Source organism: Cucumis melo, chromosome 6 (assembly GCF_025177605.1).
Source record: "Cucumis melo cultivar AY chromosome 6, USDA_Cmelo_AY_1.0, whole genome shotgun sequence".
Classification (NCBI taxonomy): Eukaryota; Viridiplantae; Streptophyta; class Magnoliopsida; order Cucurbitales; family Cucurbitaceae; genus Cucumis; species Cucumis melo.
The window spans coordinates 36,067,496-36,081,226 of NC_066862.1; the positions used below are offsets into that span (position 1 = coordinate 36,067,496).

The 13,731-nt window shown below is 33.1% G+C and overlaps 1 protein-coding gene across 1 annotated transcript; it reads right to left on the reverse strand.

The window, feature by feature from the left end:
- Positions 1 to 8,062: 8,062 nt before the first annotated feature.
- LOC103493365 (cyclic nucleotide-gated ion channel 4) lies at positions 8,063 to 13,416 on the reverse strand. The gene is made up of 6 exons (XM_008454077.3): positions 12,694 to 13,416; positions 10,752 to 10,967; positions 9,706 to 10,031; positions 9,388 to 9,496; positions 8,935 to 9,258; positions 8,063 to 8,752 (listed from the first exon to the last, which is right to left on the reverse strand). The coding sequence occupies exons 1-6, from the start codon at positions 13,186 to 13,188 to the stop codon at positions 8,237 to 8,239; spliced, it is 1,986 nt and encodes a 661-aa protein (XP_008452299.1). The 5' UTR covers positions 13,189 to 13,416; the 3' UTR covers positions 8,063 to 8,236.
- Between the last annotated feature and the right edge of the window lie 315 nt (positions 13,417 to 13,731).

Sequence of the window (13,731 nt, forward strand, 5' to 3'; positions counted from 1 at the left end):
TCCTCACTCGGTCTTGTCCCCAAAATGATAAGAATATTGAGTCAGCAATTTGGCCACTCTCACCCGTACAAATCAAAGGACAATCCCTCACAAACAGGAGTTCATAATACACTCAGGATTAAGACTAAGTCACCTAGGTCATCCTAATGAAATAGAAATCCAACTAGTTAACGGAGTTACATCTAGTGATTACTATTTCGTGGTCCAGTCTTATGCAAATTCATTGCATAGGATACCCTCACTCGCATGTCACATACATGAACGCATTGGATCAATGTGTTTGTATCAAATACAAAGTGAGGCGTATCCATAGTGTTAACAGGATAAGGTACCCAACCTTAACTCTATACTATAGACTCTTTAAGCTGATCTTGAACATTGATCCCCATATGTCTCTACATAGTGTTCAAGACTCATCAAACAACTTAGGATGTTAGTTTATTGGATTTAGGTTATTAAGACAAAACTAATAATATAATCAATAACACTTATTGAAATAATAATAATAAAACACTTTTTTAATGACGGTCAATTGATTATATTTACTATCTACAAGTTTTAGGACATAAAACCCAACACCGATAATGTATCCACTGTAAGAACGAACCTCAAGCGAAGGTCCCATCGCTAGTGAGAAGAAATCTTGAGAAAGGTTTTCTCTCTCACGCATTTCTAAAACCTGAAATTGATGTAAATGAATATATATATATATAAAGTATTAAATAAGCATACCCCAAATCTCGAATTCATTTACTCTTTATACCTGAGCTTTGCACCAATCAGGCAATGCTCATTGGTGTCTTTAAAAGATGTCAGAAATGCTTTGATTCTAACAACGTATCAACCTCAGGTGTTTCCTAAAATACATAATTGTGAACTTGTGTGGTGATAGTAACAAAGACTTAAGATAATGAATGAAGTATACATTAAAGTTGGAAATGCATACTTACGGTAGTCCGCTATTTCATCTACATTGTTGAGGATGTATAAATGGAAAAGGTGTTTCTCTTCCTATGATATGCTTCGTAAACTTGACACTCCCAATGGTCGTACTTTTTGAATGAACACTTCGAACTCACCAATCACCTCATCCTCTGGAATGCTATCATCTCATGTCCGATAAGCGTCAATACAAATAAGCGTTGTAATCTCAGTACCAATGGAAAATGGCGTAATACCTTCTGTGATATTTTTTTCCTCTGTTATGACTGACTTTATACCGAGACTCACCATAAGTTGGACAATATTGCAAAACCTCAAACTCCTTTCATTATAATACACAATCGTACTTACAAGCATGCATAGTCTCCTATATTAGGTTCAAGTCACGCAATTTTTGTTTGGCTTCGTAGAATGAACTAGGGATATTGGTACTATACATTGGAAATGCTGCTTTTAATATCTCCAACAACATGTTGAAGGACTGGTTATTCCAACCATTGAGAATCTTTACATGCATAATTTTAATCAAAAAATTAAAGGAAAATTCAGAACAACCAGGGTATAGCTCACTACGTGCTTCATTCAATAAGTCCTTTAAATATGTTTGTTGTCTCTTGTTCTATATCTACCCCCACTATTCAACGACATGTCATTCTCCAAACCTTTCTTCATTTCTTCTACGTGTTCAATTGGAGCTTGTAAATTATGAAGCATACCTAACATTTCATTTTCTTCAAGAAAAAGGGTTACTGCTAGTTCCTTCATTAAAAGGATTACTATTGCTAGTTCCTTCATCAAATCTAAAAAAGATATGAGATAATCAATAGTCCGTTAGTTAATTCTGAAGTAAATAACAATTAGAATAGCTAAGTAAACAGCGGAATAAAAATAAAACAGAGAACTTTAGTAACCCAGTTCAACAAATACCATCTACGTCTGGGGAGCTGCACACAACTTAGATAAGAAATATTATTAAGATTCATAGTAGTCAATATAAATCAATACAATAAGGAATATTCTTCTTATGTATATGACTATTTTTAAGTACAATATAACTTGAAGATTTCAGGCTCCCCCTGAATTTATTGACTACAGTTCAACTATTTCAGTCTTCTTTCATATTTCTTATCAACTCATACATAATAAGATCACCAGTAGATCTTCAGTAATTTTTCATCACAAAGAAGGTAATTTATGTACCTTCGAAACCTTTCTCCTAAAAGAATGCTTGCAAATTGAATGTTCAGTGATGTACACCACGAACCAAGCATAGAGCTTCAATATATAGTCACTCTATCAAATCTTCAAGATCTTCTTTGAAAGATATAGATAAAAGATTCCTATTTATGAGGAAGATCTTTTATCTTTTAAAACAAATATCTTTTTAACCTTTTTATTAAATAATCCTTAAATAAAAAAAAAAAAAAAAAAAAACTTCATATTCCTATAGGAAAATCTTTTATCTTTCAAAACAAATATCTTTTTAACCTCTTTTTTAAATAATCCTTCAATAATAAAAAGAATCTCATTAATTCTTTTTGACAAAAATTTCAACAAAATCTTTGTATACCTCTATACAAGTTCACAGGCTCTCCATGATACACTTAATCTGTATAGGAGGGGGATATTTCAATGGTTAATAGATGTCACTCTACACCCTCTAATGAGTCCCAATTTTGGTTTATACATCTCTTGCATGGATACCTTGTTTGTCCGTAATTATCGACGTGATACTTTGCAAACTCTAAAAATTGGGACACTCCCTTTATGTACTCAACCGAGAACTTATTCCTAAGTTTCATCCAACCCTTAATCATCCTTAAAAGTCCTAAAACATAAATAGGTTTGATTAGTCTTATATTCCTCCTCTCAAATGCTCCAACTTACTCGAACTTACTCCATGAATACGCTATGCCTAATCTCCCAACTTTCAATAAAGTTAAGTTTAAAACCACCTCACACTTCCAACATACTTAACTAAAAGCTACCTAAGAACCTCCAAAACTACTAACAAATTAGAAACTGATTTTGGCATAAAAAGGCTATCATAAGTCTAGGATAGTCATAAAACAAATCAACCACAAATTACTTCAACCTTTTTACAAGTTATCTATTTCCGATAAACAAAACAATAAATAACATGCAAACAATTTCAAAATCAAATTCAAATTCAAATTAAATATAAAATTCAATCTCAAATTCAAATTAAATCAATCTCAAATTCAATAAACACCCTATCCCTTCTAATTTCAATATAACCCCCATAAATCTCAAAATATTCAAATTATTTATAAACATCAAATTCAATTTCAACGTCAATCTTAAATTCTAAAAACAATTTAAATTCAATACTAAAATGTAAAACTAATTCAAAATCTGAATCTAAATCCTAAAATTATTTCAAAATCTAAATTCTAAAACAAACCATAAAACTAATTAACTAAACTAAAAAAAAAACAAAAACAATAAGCATACATTTTTTTTTAATTTTAAAACAAAAAATACAGTAAAGAAACTTGATTGGGAGTGATGGCGAACAAATAAGACGACGAGGGAAGACAATTGACGGTGGACAGCAGACAACAATCTCTCTTTCTCTTTTCTTTACGTTGTGTGTTCTGTTTTGTGAACACAAAACTGAAAAATATATAGTGCATTTCCTGATGCACTTCGAAAACGTCGAAAAACCCAACTTTCTCCAACGCCATAAAGTGAAACTCGAGGGTAGTATCAATCAATCCCGTCAGTTCACTAATGGCGTTAGTATTGGTTGGCACTAACGTCGATGCCATGAAAGACGTTAGAGAAAGTTAAACGATTAAATTATTATTTAATTATTTCGACGTCGTAAATTGAAACGACGAGGATAGTGCTAACCAATCTCGACATTTCACTAATGACGTCAGTATTGGTTGGCACTATCCCAATTAAACAATTAAATTATTAGTTAATTTGTCCCAACGCCTTCAATGTAAACGTTGGGGAAAGTTAAACAATTAAATAAATATTTTTACTTTTCCCAACGTTTGTTTCCATGATGTCGGATAAACTTCAAAATAAATTTTAAAAAAAATCAAATTGGTTGAGCATTCCTGACACCTAAAATAAAACGTCAGGATTGCTCCCCCACACCGACGATGCTTTGCAGGCATCAAGAATAGTAGGACATTCTCGACGTACTCATTCCTGACGCGATCCGCAGGACCTGGAATCTTTTGATTTCTTGTAGTGTTATAGTTATAAAATCGAGATACATTTAAAATGCATTATATGCAGGAAAGATGATATACCCCACAACCAGGAGCAAAAATGGGATATTTAAGAAGTCAGAAACATGGGTGTCATAAATTTGCTAAAATTCTTATTCTCATCGGTTTTTACTATATTTCCAACTGCCACCTTCAATTTTGTCATTCCTGCAAATTTCTCTATTTAATAAATGGTGTGATTATGCAACCTTGCCCAGCTTCATATACTTTTAGCTTAACAGCCCATCAAAATTTAGCCCATGAGTCATAACCCTCAACATAATTCCAAGAAGAAAAACAGAAACAAGACTTGTTTGAGGCACACAAACTATCAGAGATCGTAATAACTTTATTTTTTGCTACAATAAATTATTAAAAGTCTTCAATCAGCTACGTTCATTATTTCAAAACCCTCATTTGCTATAATATTTTCTATTTGCTACAATTTTACACTACTTTACATTATATCTTTTTTTTTTCTACAGTAGTTACTATTTCCTTCTCAAATTAAAATATTTTTCACCTTAAACACATACAATTGCAACACAAACTAAAATAATATTATATTATTCTTGATGGGTAAAAAACATCGAAGTCTTCTTTCTTGATGGCCAATATCATCAAGAAAGGGTTTTTTATGGCATGTTCTAGCCATCAAGAAAACAGATTTTTCTTGATGGGGTTTTTAGTTTCCTTGATGGACAAAAAACATCATTGTCCCTTTTCTTGATGGCCAATACCACCAAGAAAGAGTTTTTTATGACATATTTTGACCATCAAGAAAAATAGTTTTCTTGATGGTCGGACTTTCTTGATATCTGCCTACTTAATAGACAAAGACCATCAAGGTAGACACTTTTTGTCATGATTTGCACATTAAATAAGGTCATATTTGTAGTAGTGAATTTACACCTGAAATACGAACTATTGTACTTCAATTATAATACTTCAGGACTAATAACCAACTTTTTATCCCAAAATGTCCTAACACTACAAGAAAATGGAGGTCTCCTGACACACAAAGGCGTCGGGAGATATATGAAAAAGCGTCGAAAAATCCTTTTTCGACCATAAATTCGCGTCGAGATCGTAGTTGAGAAAAATGAGCCGGAAGAGGATCTCCCGATGCACAAAATATAGCATCGAGAGATTCCTTGACATCTTTCAACACACAAAATAGAGCGTCGGGAGATGTCAAGGAATCTCCCGACGCTATATTTATGCGTTGGGAGATCCTCTATTTTTTTTTCAAAACCAAGAATGAGATCTAAACAAACGAATGGAAAAATTAGCAAAGCTAAGGCAAAATTGGGAGTAAGATTTAAGATTTTAAAGGAAAATTTAACTTAAATAAATAAATAACAAGAAAAGATAGGGGTAGTGGTGGCCCCGAAAGGGAGGACTGAGAACATAAAGAACAATGACAAAAAATCAACAATAAAAACAAAATTTACACAATCAACAACAAAATGAACATAGTTTAAACATTATTGATACAAATCCACAAAATAATCACAAATTTAATTATATTTCTAATACCTAAACCAAAATAAAGAATTAAAAAAAAAAAAAAAAAAAGAGATTGGCTTACCGTCGGTGAGGGGCGAGGGGCGAGGGGCGAATGTGAAGACTGGACGACGGAGATTAACAACAAAGACCGAATGGTGGATGGCAACGGAAATCTTCTTCCTCTTTCGGAAGTTTGAAATCTCTCTCTCTCTCTCTTTCTCATTTTTTGACTTCCTTTTAGATCTGTCAAACAGATCTGAAAAATGGGTTTTAAAGGGAAACTCCCGACGCCATTATATATGGCGTAGGGAGAAGTTAAATATATTTAAAAATCATAAACAACTGATAGTTTCTGACGCATGTATGGGATGTCAGGATAAGTTATTATTCCCGACGCTTTTCACCCAGACATCGAAAATGTTGTCTTCTTTCCCGAAGACTCTATCACGACGTCGGAAAAAGTTCCTTTGCCTGATGTGTAAAAAGTGGCATCGGAATAAGGTGTATTTTCTGACGTAGTTTCTACCGACGCCTTTTTGTGCGTTAGAAAAACCTCGATTTCTTGTAATGTAAATTGTGATACAGAATAAAAAAAACCAGCGATTCGATTATCCTCATCCCTCCTCCGACCTCAACAGCTTCCCTCTATATTAATCTCCACGTTTCTTCAATGGTTTAGTGACCTATAGATCCATCATCCCCGCAGCATCCCTCTCTTTGAGTTCGACATCCTAGACAAGGTTTTTTGTTTTCTCTTTTTCTTTACTTTTTGCTTGATTATTTTTTAAATTGGACTAGACAACACTATTTTCATTTCTCTTTTTCTCTCTCTTTTTTTTTTTTTTTTTTTATTGTTTATCCCCCAAAATTAATCTCCTTTTATCAACCGACACTTTATTTTAGGCATAGACATCAGAGATCAAGAATAATATTGTTGAAAATAGTTATTGTATAATGTTATGTTTGTGGGTAGAGTAAAGTAGAAGAGGGAAAATAATGTAAATGCATGGATAAGGATGAGCGATTCATGCCATGAAATACATGTTTCTAAGCTATTATTTATAAATTTTTTATAGTAAAAAATTGATTCATGCTTGAGTTTGTCCCTAAATTTTAGTAAAAATCTATTAAAACAAGCTCATTTAGAGATATTTGTGCTTAAATATGTTAATTGTTGATTTGAAGTAGATTTGGTAATGTTTTGCAGATTTTAATTTGGGCTGTTTGTGCAGATTTTCTATCTAATGTGCACCATCATTAGGCCCTAAATTTTCAGGTTTGGAACCAGTAGCTAGTTTCATTTTTTACATTCAAGTCCTATTTTACCTGTAAATAGTTACAAGAACTTGATTTCAGGCCTTTCCCAACCACTTATCCCTATAAGCGGTTGTTTTGAGAGTTCTAATGTAATCAGGATAGTGTAATTAGTAATTAAAAATGGAATGGAAATGAGAACACGAAGCATGAAAACAATGAGAAATAAGAGTATTGGATTGAAAATTGTTGGAATGAAAATTAGTTTTGTATAACAAGTTGGGCCTAATACACTCGATCCAAACATGGATTTGGGATTATATTACATTACTAACTCATCCCATTATGGACCACCAAACACCCTCTAAAAGGGAATTAGATCCGCCATTTCATCATGAACAACTAACCCATCATCGAAGAAATATTCACCCCTGATTAGAGAGACCGTGCTATAATTAAGGAGACATGATTATCACTAAGATAGTATCAAAGCAGAATATTGTTGATCCTTTACAAAGATTCTCATGGCTAAAGTGTTAGAGAGTCATCCAGAGAATTTAGGTCTACAAGATATCCATATCATCTTGTATTTGTGAAGTATGCCATTAGCTTTAAGCATGGTGAGAGATTGTTAGATTTTATGCCCTAAATATGTAGATCGTAAATGAATAGACAATTTATATTGACTATTAATAAAATAATTTGTTATTTTATTTGCATAACTCTATTCAAATAAGCAATTAAATCGAAAGTTATTTTACATAAACTTGATTGTATGTTGTTGGTATACAAGTGATTATGTTCAAGTAATAAAACTAAAGATTGCATAGCATATGGATAAGGTAGTGTGTGATATAATATTTTTGGTAATGCTATGGATAAGGTCTACTTTGTAAGTGTTACAAATAATATGATCCAAATAGTTTATGTGGAAATGTGTGAGTAGCGATATCTTACCTCAAGAGTGTTTGTATAAGAATCGGAAAAAAAAAATCTTTAACAATCCGGTAAATATTAAAAAGAAAATAATATTTCAAAAGATGATTAGAACTAACTCGATTCTAAGTTTTTCTAAAATATCTTTTATTTTTGAAAATAAAAAAAATCACTTTCTATAAAAATATTTTCTTCTTTTAACTTTGTAATTAGAACACGATAATATATATGACATAACAACAAAGAAATTGGAAGAATTCTCTTACAAGGCATCCCAATCTGTACAGCCAAAACAAAAAAGAAAATCCAATTGAAAGGCAAGAAAATGCCAAAGAAGAGATATTGATTCAAAAATCAAAGTGGTCGTGGTTGGGCTTAGGAGAAGTAAGCAACGCCGTATAGAGGCGGAGGCGATCCTCCCCCAAGGAAGAGCACCGTGAGAGTGGGCGCCGGGGCCGAATAAACGACAAGGACGTGAGTGTGAGACGATGGCGATATCGGCGCCAGGCTAGCTGGATGGCAACAGCAGCCCAAGTGCGCCAGCCTGGGGAGTAGTAGCGGGCACTGCGCTTGACCTTGTCATTGACAAAGGTGTAGCGAAAGTGCTGGGTTACATACTTGACATCCTCGGCCTCCAAGCTGAAGGCTTCAGTGGTCTCGAGTGTCACGAGAGTAAAGGAGGACGGTGGAAGGCGCTCTATGAAAGGGCGGCGGAGGCACCAGGATAGAAGCTCGTCGCCGCTGAAGTTGCCGGGGCCCAACATGCAGCAGCTTTTTACGCCGTCGCGTAAGACTTGGCTGCTTTGGAGATGCCCTCGCACTACGAATAGCATTCTTTGTACTGGATCTCCTTCTCTTGTTATCTAAACATGCACACACAATTCAACTAACATTAACAACAACTAATTTTATTTAACTTCCCTTTAAATTCTTAACAAAAGAAAATTAAAAAATATACCTTTTTGAATTTTGGATTTTTAGAAACATTTTTTATATGTTAATAATAAAACCAAAAAAAAAATGTAGGGTTTCAGTTGAAACTCACTGTTTCGCCCTTAGTGAAGATGAGGGACTTGACACGGTCACAAATGTTCTCAAGAACAAGATCATCCATATGTTGAAACAATGGCACCTGCCTAACTAGATCCAAGCAAAGGTGATACTTTATGTCTCGTCGAAGCCCCTCCGGTAGGTTTTTTATCATCTCGCACTCGTCCACGCCCCGCATCGCCGCCCACCGTTGCCGCTCGTAGTTCCGAACACGCTGACGAAACCCTTGTGGCAGCCGTCGCTTCCTCATCCACCACTCTAGGTTCCTCATCTTCAGCTGCATTCCTTGTTTTTTTGACGTTGTTGCATGTAGAAACACCTTCACACATATTCGTAAACACATTAATACCAAATTGGCTTGATTTTCATTGGGTTTTTTTTTTTTCTTTTTCTTTTTAAATTCAACAGAAAGAACCTGACTTCTAAAACACACAAAAAAGGAAGGTACCTTGATATTTCCAATCAACATGGTGACCAATAAGAGTCCACTGGTGAGAACAATGATATTGAACACAACTTCCAGCCATTCAGTTGTGCTTTCCAAATTCCCAAAGGTACTGTGATCTCCTCACACACATCCAATTTCACAAATTAAAATATAAAACTATATAAACCCCATTATTTAGAATAAAATTAAACGTTCGTTTTTAAATGTTAGATATTTTTAAAACTATATTTTCTTCTGTAGCTTATATGTAATCGAATTCGATGCATAGAGATAAATATGCAATATCTAAAAGAAAATGGAAGCGGCCGAATTAGATACCTAAGAGTCATGAGGCCCCAAAAGATGGGGAAAAGGATTTTCTCCAATCGACTTTGATTGACAACAAGTTGAACAGTCCATTTATAAGCTCCATAATCAAAGTTATCAGCAGTATCTAAACACATGAACTTCGATTGCCTATTGTTTGCCCAATCAAATCTTCCTCTATCTCTTCCCATTCTCATATTGTTTGGTCCATAGAAGATTGGGTCTTTGCATGATAACAATCTCAGCCCACAGCTGTTGCTTGTTGCTGATCTACATTGCTCTTTAAGACATTTTGCTGCTCTCTGTACCCCTAATAGATACCAACATGCACCTGCAGCCTTCATTCGTATATATACATTAATTCTTTCTTGAATATATGTATAACTCGGCACTCACACATTTTTTTCTACTTTAAAGTAAAGAATACGTAAAGGAAGTTTAATTAGAGCTAACACAATCCAGCTTTAAAGTGTTTAGTCTAACTAGTGACAAATAGAAATCAAAGACATAACTTTTTGGAGTCCATCATTGTATCTTAAATAATTTTTCTAATGTGGGATAAGTAGTACGCTTATAATATTTTGCTAAATCTTTTAAATTTATTTTAATTAAAATTTGCATCCAAAAATCATTTGCGTATAAGGTTACCTATCTCATGGGAGTGATAATTTGAACTTTGAGCTAAACTTCATGAAACTAGCTTAGAGATTATTGTTGGTGTTGGAAAGAAACTCTTGGCTCAAGCCTACTTGTATTGTTGATCACTTTAGTCTATTTCTTTTGTGATCTTGATGTAAATTTCAAACCAACACCATATTTATACACAAATGACACTCCAATACATTATATCCGATAGTTATAAATGACTTTCAAGAATATTTTTTACACAAGTATGTTTATAGAATCGTATAATAAATTGGGAGATTTTTCTAAGGAAGTGGTTAAGAGTAAGTAGTGTTGTTAGGTTGAAATATGGGAGTTTATAGATATAATTGTAGCTAAGGAATGAAGAAGTTAGAAGGGTGGAGGGTTGGGGATGAAGTTGAAGAAGTACTTACATGGGCAGCAACAAAGTAAGCAATGAGATTGAGAGCAATGCCCCACCAAACAGTGCCAAAGATGTAGCCAGAAAGGTTTTGGAGACGTCGTAATAAGCAAACAGAATGATACAATTTTGGTAAATATTGAAACAAAAATACTATTAATAATACTGTCATCACCATTGTCACTAATCCTTCTTTCATTATTCTGGGAATTACTACCCATAATACAACCTGCATGCCAACAACATCCAAATCATTTCAAAAAATAAAAGAAAAAAATCTGATTCAATTATAATGATTGTTTTCAAATATAACAAAAATATAACAAAATTTCAAAATATGTGAAATGTTAAACATTGTGTCTATAAGTGACGTTGATTATCACAATTTTCGATTTCTTTCGATATTTAGACATTAAAGTATTAAAATCACATACAAAACGAAGATATCGAATCCCAATATATTCCCGTATCAAAATCAAAATCAGTAAATGATAAATAAAAAAAAAAAAAAAACAAGAGATGTTAAGGAAAAAACCGAAAGGGGAAATTCATGATTGTCGTCCTACACAAAAAGACATCCAAATTTCACATGTTCCTCTGCCAAAAACTCAACAGTTTCCCAAACATCACATTGTATTATTAATTCGATCATGTACTCCCCAAAATAAATAAACTATAAACATTTTTTGTTTCAATAATATATTTAATAATTGTATGCCACTTTATGTTAAATCACAATTATATTCAGAAAACAAATTATATTGTATAATTTTTTTTTTCTTTTATTTTTGAAAATTCTGTTTCCATTCGTTTTTTAGAATTTGTTGGATTTAATTATCAGAAGTTTATAATCTTTTTTCAAGAAATAAAAAATTGACCAAACATGTTTCAAGAACATTTTCTGACAAAGGACATAGATATTAAAGATTTTGGTATGAAACACTCTCTCTTACATTATTCTTCTGTTATTGTATTATTATTCATCCATCCCCAATTTCCCAAACCCTAAACTTGAACTTATGTTTCTATAAAAAATAAAATTATTCAAAATTGTTCCATTATTTTTAGTTTTTTATTTTATATGCACGCTAATAATTCAAATCCCCTTTTATACCCATTTCAATTTTTTCAGAATAAATTAAAGTGTTTACTGTTTTGTCATTTTATTTTTTTAACTTGTTTTCAAATTTTACATGAAAGTTTTGGAAATTTAATAATTTTTCTAATCTTTTTTTTTTTTTAAGAATGATAAAATTCATGTTAAGGAAACTATGTAAAGTAAAAACATATTTCAATAGTCGAGTAATACATATCTATCTTTGTTTGATTCTACTAAATTATCCACTAGATGTTTCTCAAGTAATACATATCTAATTTATAGGATTTTATTAAATTGTTCATGTGATAAATTCATCTTATGTTGTCTAAAAATATTTTAATTTTTTATATGTATGTGATAAGTTCGAAATGCCATAAAGATGATGCATCTAAGTATTGAATTTCCAAAAAACTAGAAATAAAAATAAAATAGACACCGATGTATGTTTTGGCCAAATAATTATAGAAGTTTTTCTACATAGATCCAATATTAAAAAAACACAAATTTTTATACAGTTGGTTCTAGGATTAAACAATTTCACTCATGCTCTAAACCTTTTTTTTTTATATTAGTATAAAAACCAAACACAAATTTTAGAAAATTTAAAACATAAACTAAAACGGATACAAATCCAACAAAAAGCTTTGAAAATATATTTGTTGGGTTAGAGAGAGTGTTAAGAGAAAACACATTAATCTCATTTATGTGAAGTTTATAAACTAAACATATAACTCTTCTACTCTTTGTGAATGGATTGAGTGCTAAATATTTTATAAAAATAAAAATTTGATAGAATTAAAAGAAGAGAATATTATATGCATCATTTTGATGCATGTGGGTAAGGTAAAAACAATACCTGAGGAAAAGGAAGAATAACAAAGAGGTCAAAAAAGAAGCCTTTCTTGGACTTCAAATACCGGAGAGCGACGGCGCGTGGGCTACTATCTCTAAGCCCTCTATTTTCATCCCTCGCATCACCCTCGCCCCTACCAGCTGCAAAGGATGACTTTGTAGCAGTCTTCAGCTGAACCCAGATATTCCAAAGGTGCAAAGCATCGCCCATGCAGCGGAGGACCGTGACGGTGATGGCCAACCACCCGTCAATAAAAACGCACATCCACGACTCGCTTATGGAAAGCGTGTAGAGAAACAAAGGGTCGACGAACAGCCCCGCTGCACAGACGAGGAGGAAGACCCAATTCCATTCTCGAACCCATTTGGTTGTTGGGTCGAGAACAGAACCAACTCCGTATAAGCTCTGACAAAACGCAGCGTTGGAGTGTTCTTCTTCATCTTCTGATTCGTCGTGTTCTAGTTCTTCGTCATCGGATGTTTGGGAGGTGGTGGCCATGGATATGAAGGAAGAGTTTTTGGTTAACTAGCAAATGGAAGGTAGTGAGGTGTTATCGTTGTTTTGTTGTGTGTGAGAATGTGAGTTCGGAGTGTTAAAGATATAGAAGTGAGAAAGGATAAATGAATTATTAAGAGAGGAGGAATAATGATATAATGTAAAAGGGCAACCCCAACAGAGATTTCATCAATGGCGACAATTTTTGGTCTTAAATTTACACATTTATCCTTCCTTTCACAACCTCCAAAAACACCTCACCATCTTTTGTTTGATTTATAGAGAACGGGTGCAAGTCGGTTTCGATCGTTTTTCTAAATAACACTTACCTTTAACCTAATTCCGTGTTATTCAATTCTGGTTGAACTCTGTCATCTAAATTTGAATGTGGAAAATTATCATATCACAAATGAAACTATAAAAAGGAAAATCCTTTAAATCACACACCACTAACCCTACTTAATTTATTGCTAAAATTAAGCATGTGAATTAGTTCCTGATAGCATTTAAGTCTATTTGTTTGAATCTCTCTTCCCCATGGTTACA

What these genes read in the sequence shown, in the direction of transcription:
- LOC103493365 (XM_008454077.3), bottom strand. Translation starts at nt 13,188, where the DNA reads ATGGCCACCACCTCCCAAACATCCGATGACGAAGAACTAGAACACGAC. An exon ending in TTATTCTTCCTTTTCCTCAG is followed by an intron (nt 10,968 to 12,693) that starts GTATTGTTTTTA and finishes GTTGGCATGCAG; the next exon opens with GTTGTATTATGGGTAGTAAT. An exon ending in TGGGGCCTCATGACTCTTAG is followed by an intron (nt 9,497 to 9,705) that starts GTATCTAATTCG and finishes AGGAGATCACAG; the next exon opens with TACCTTTGGGAATTTGGAAA.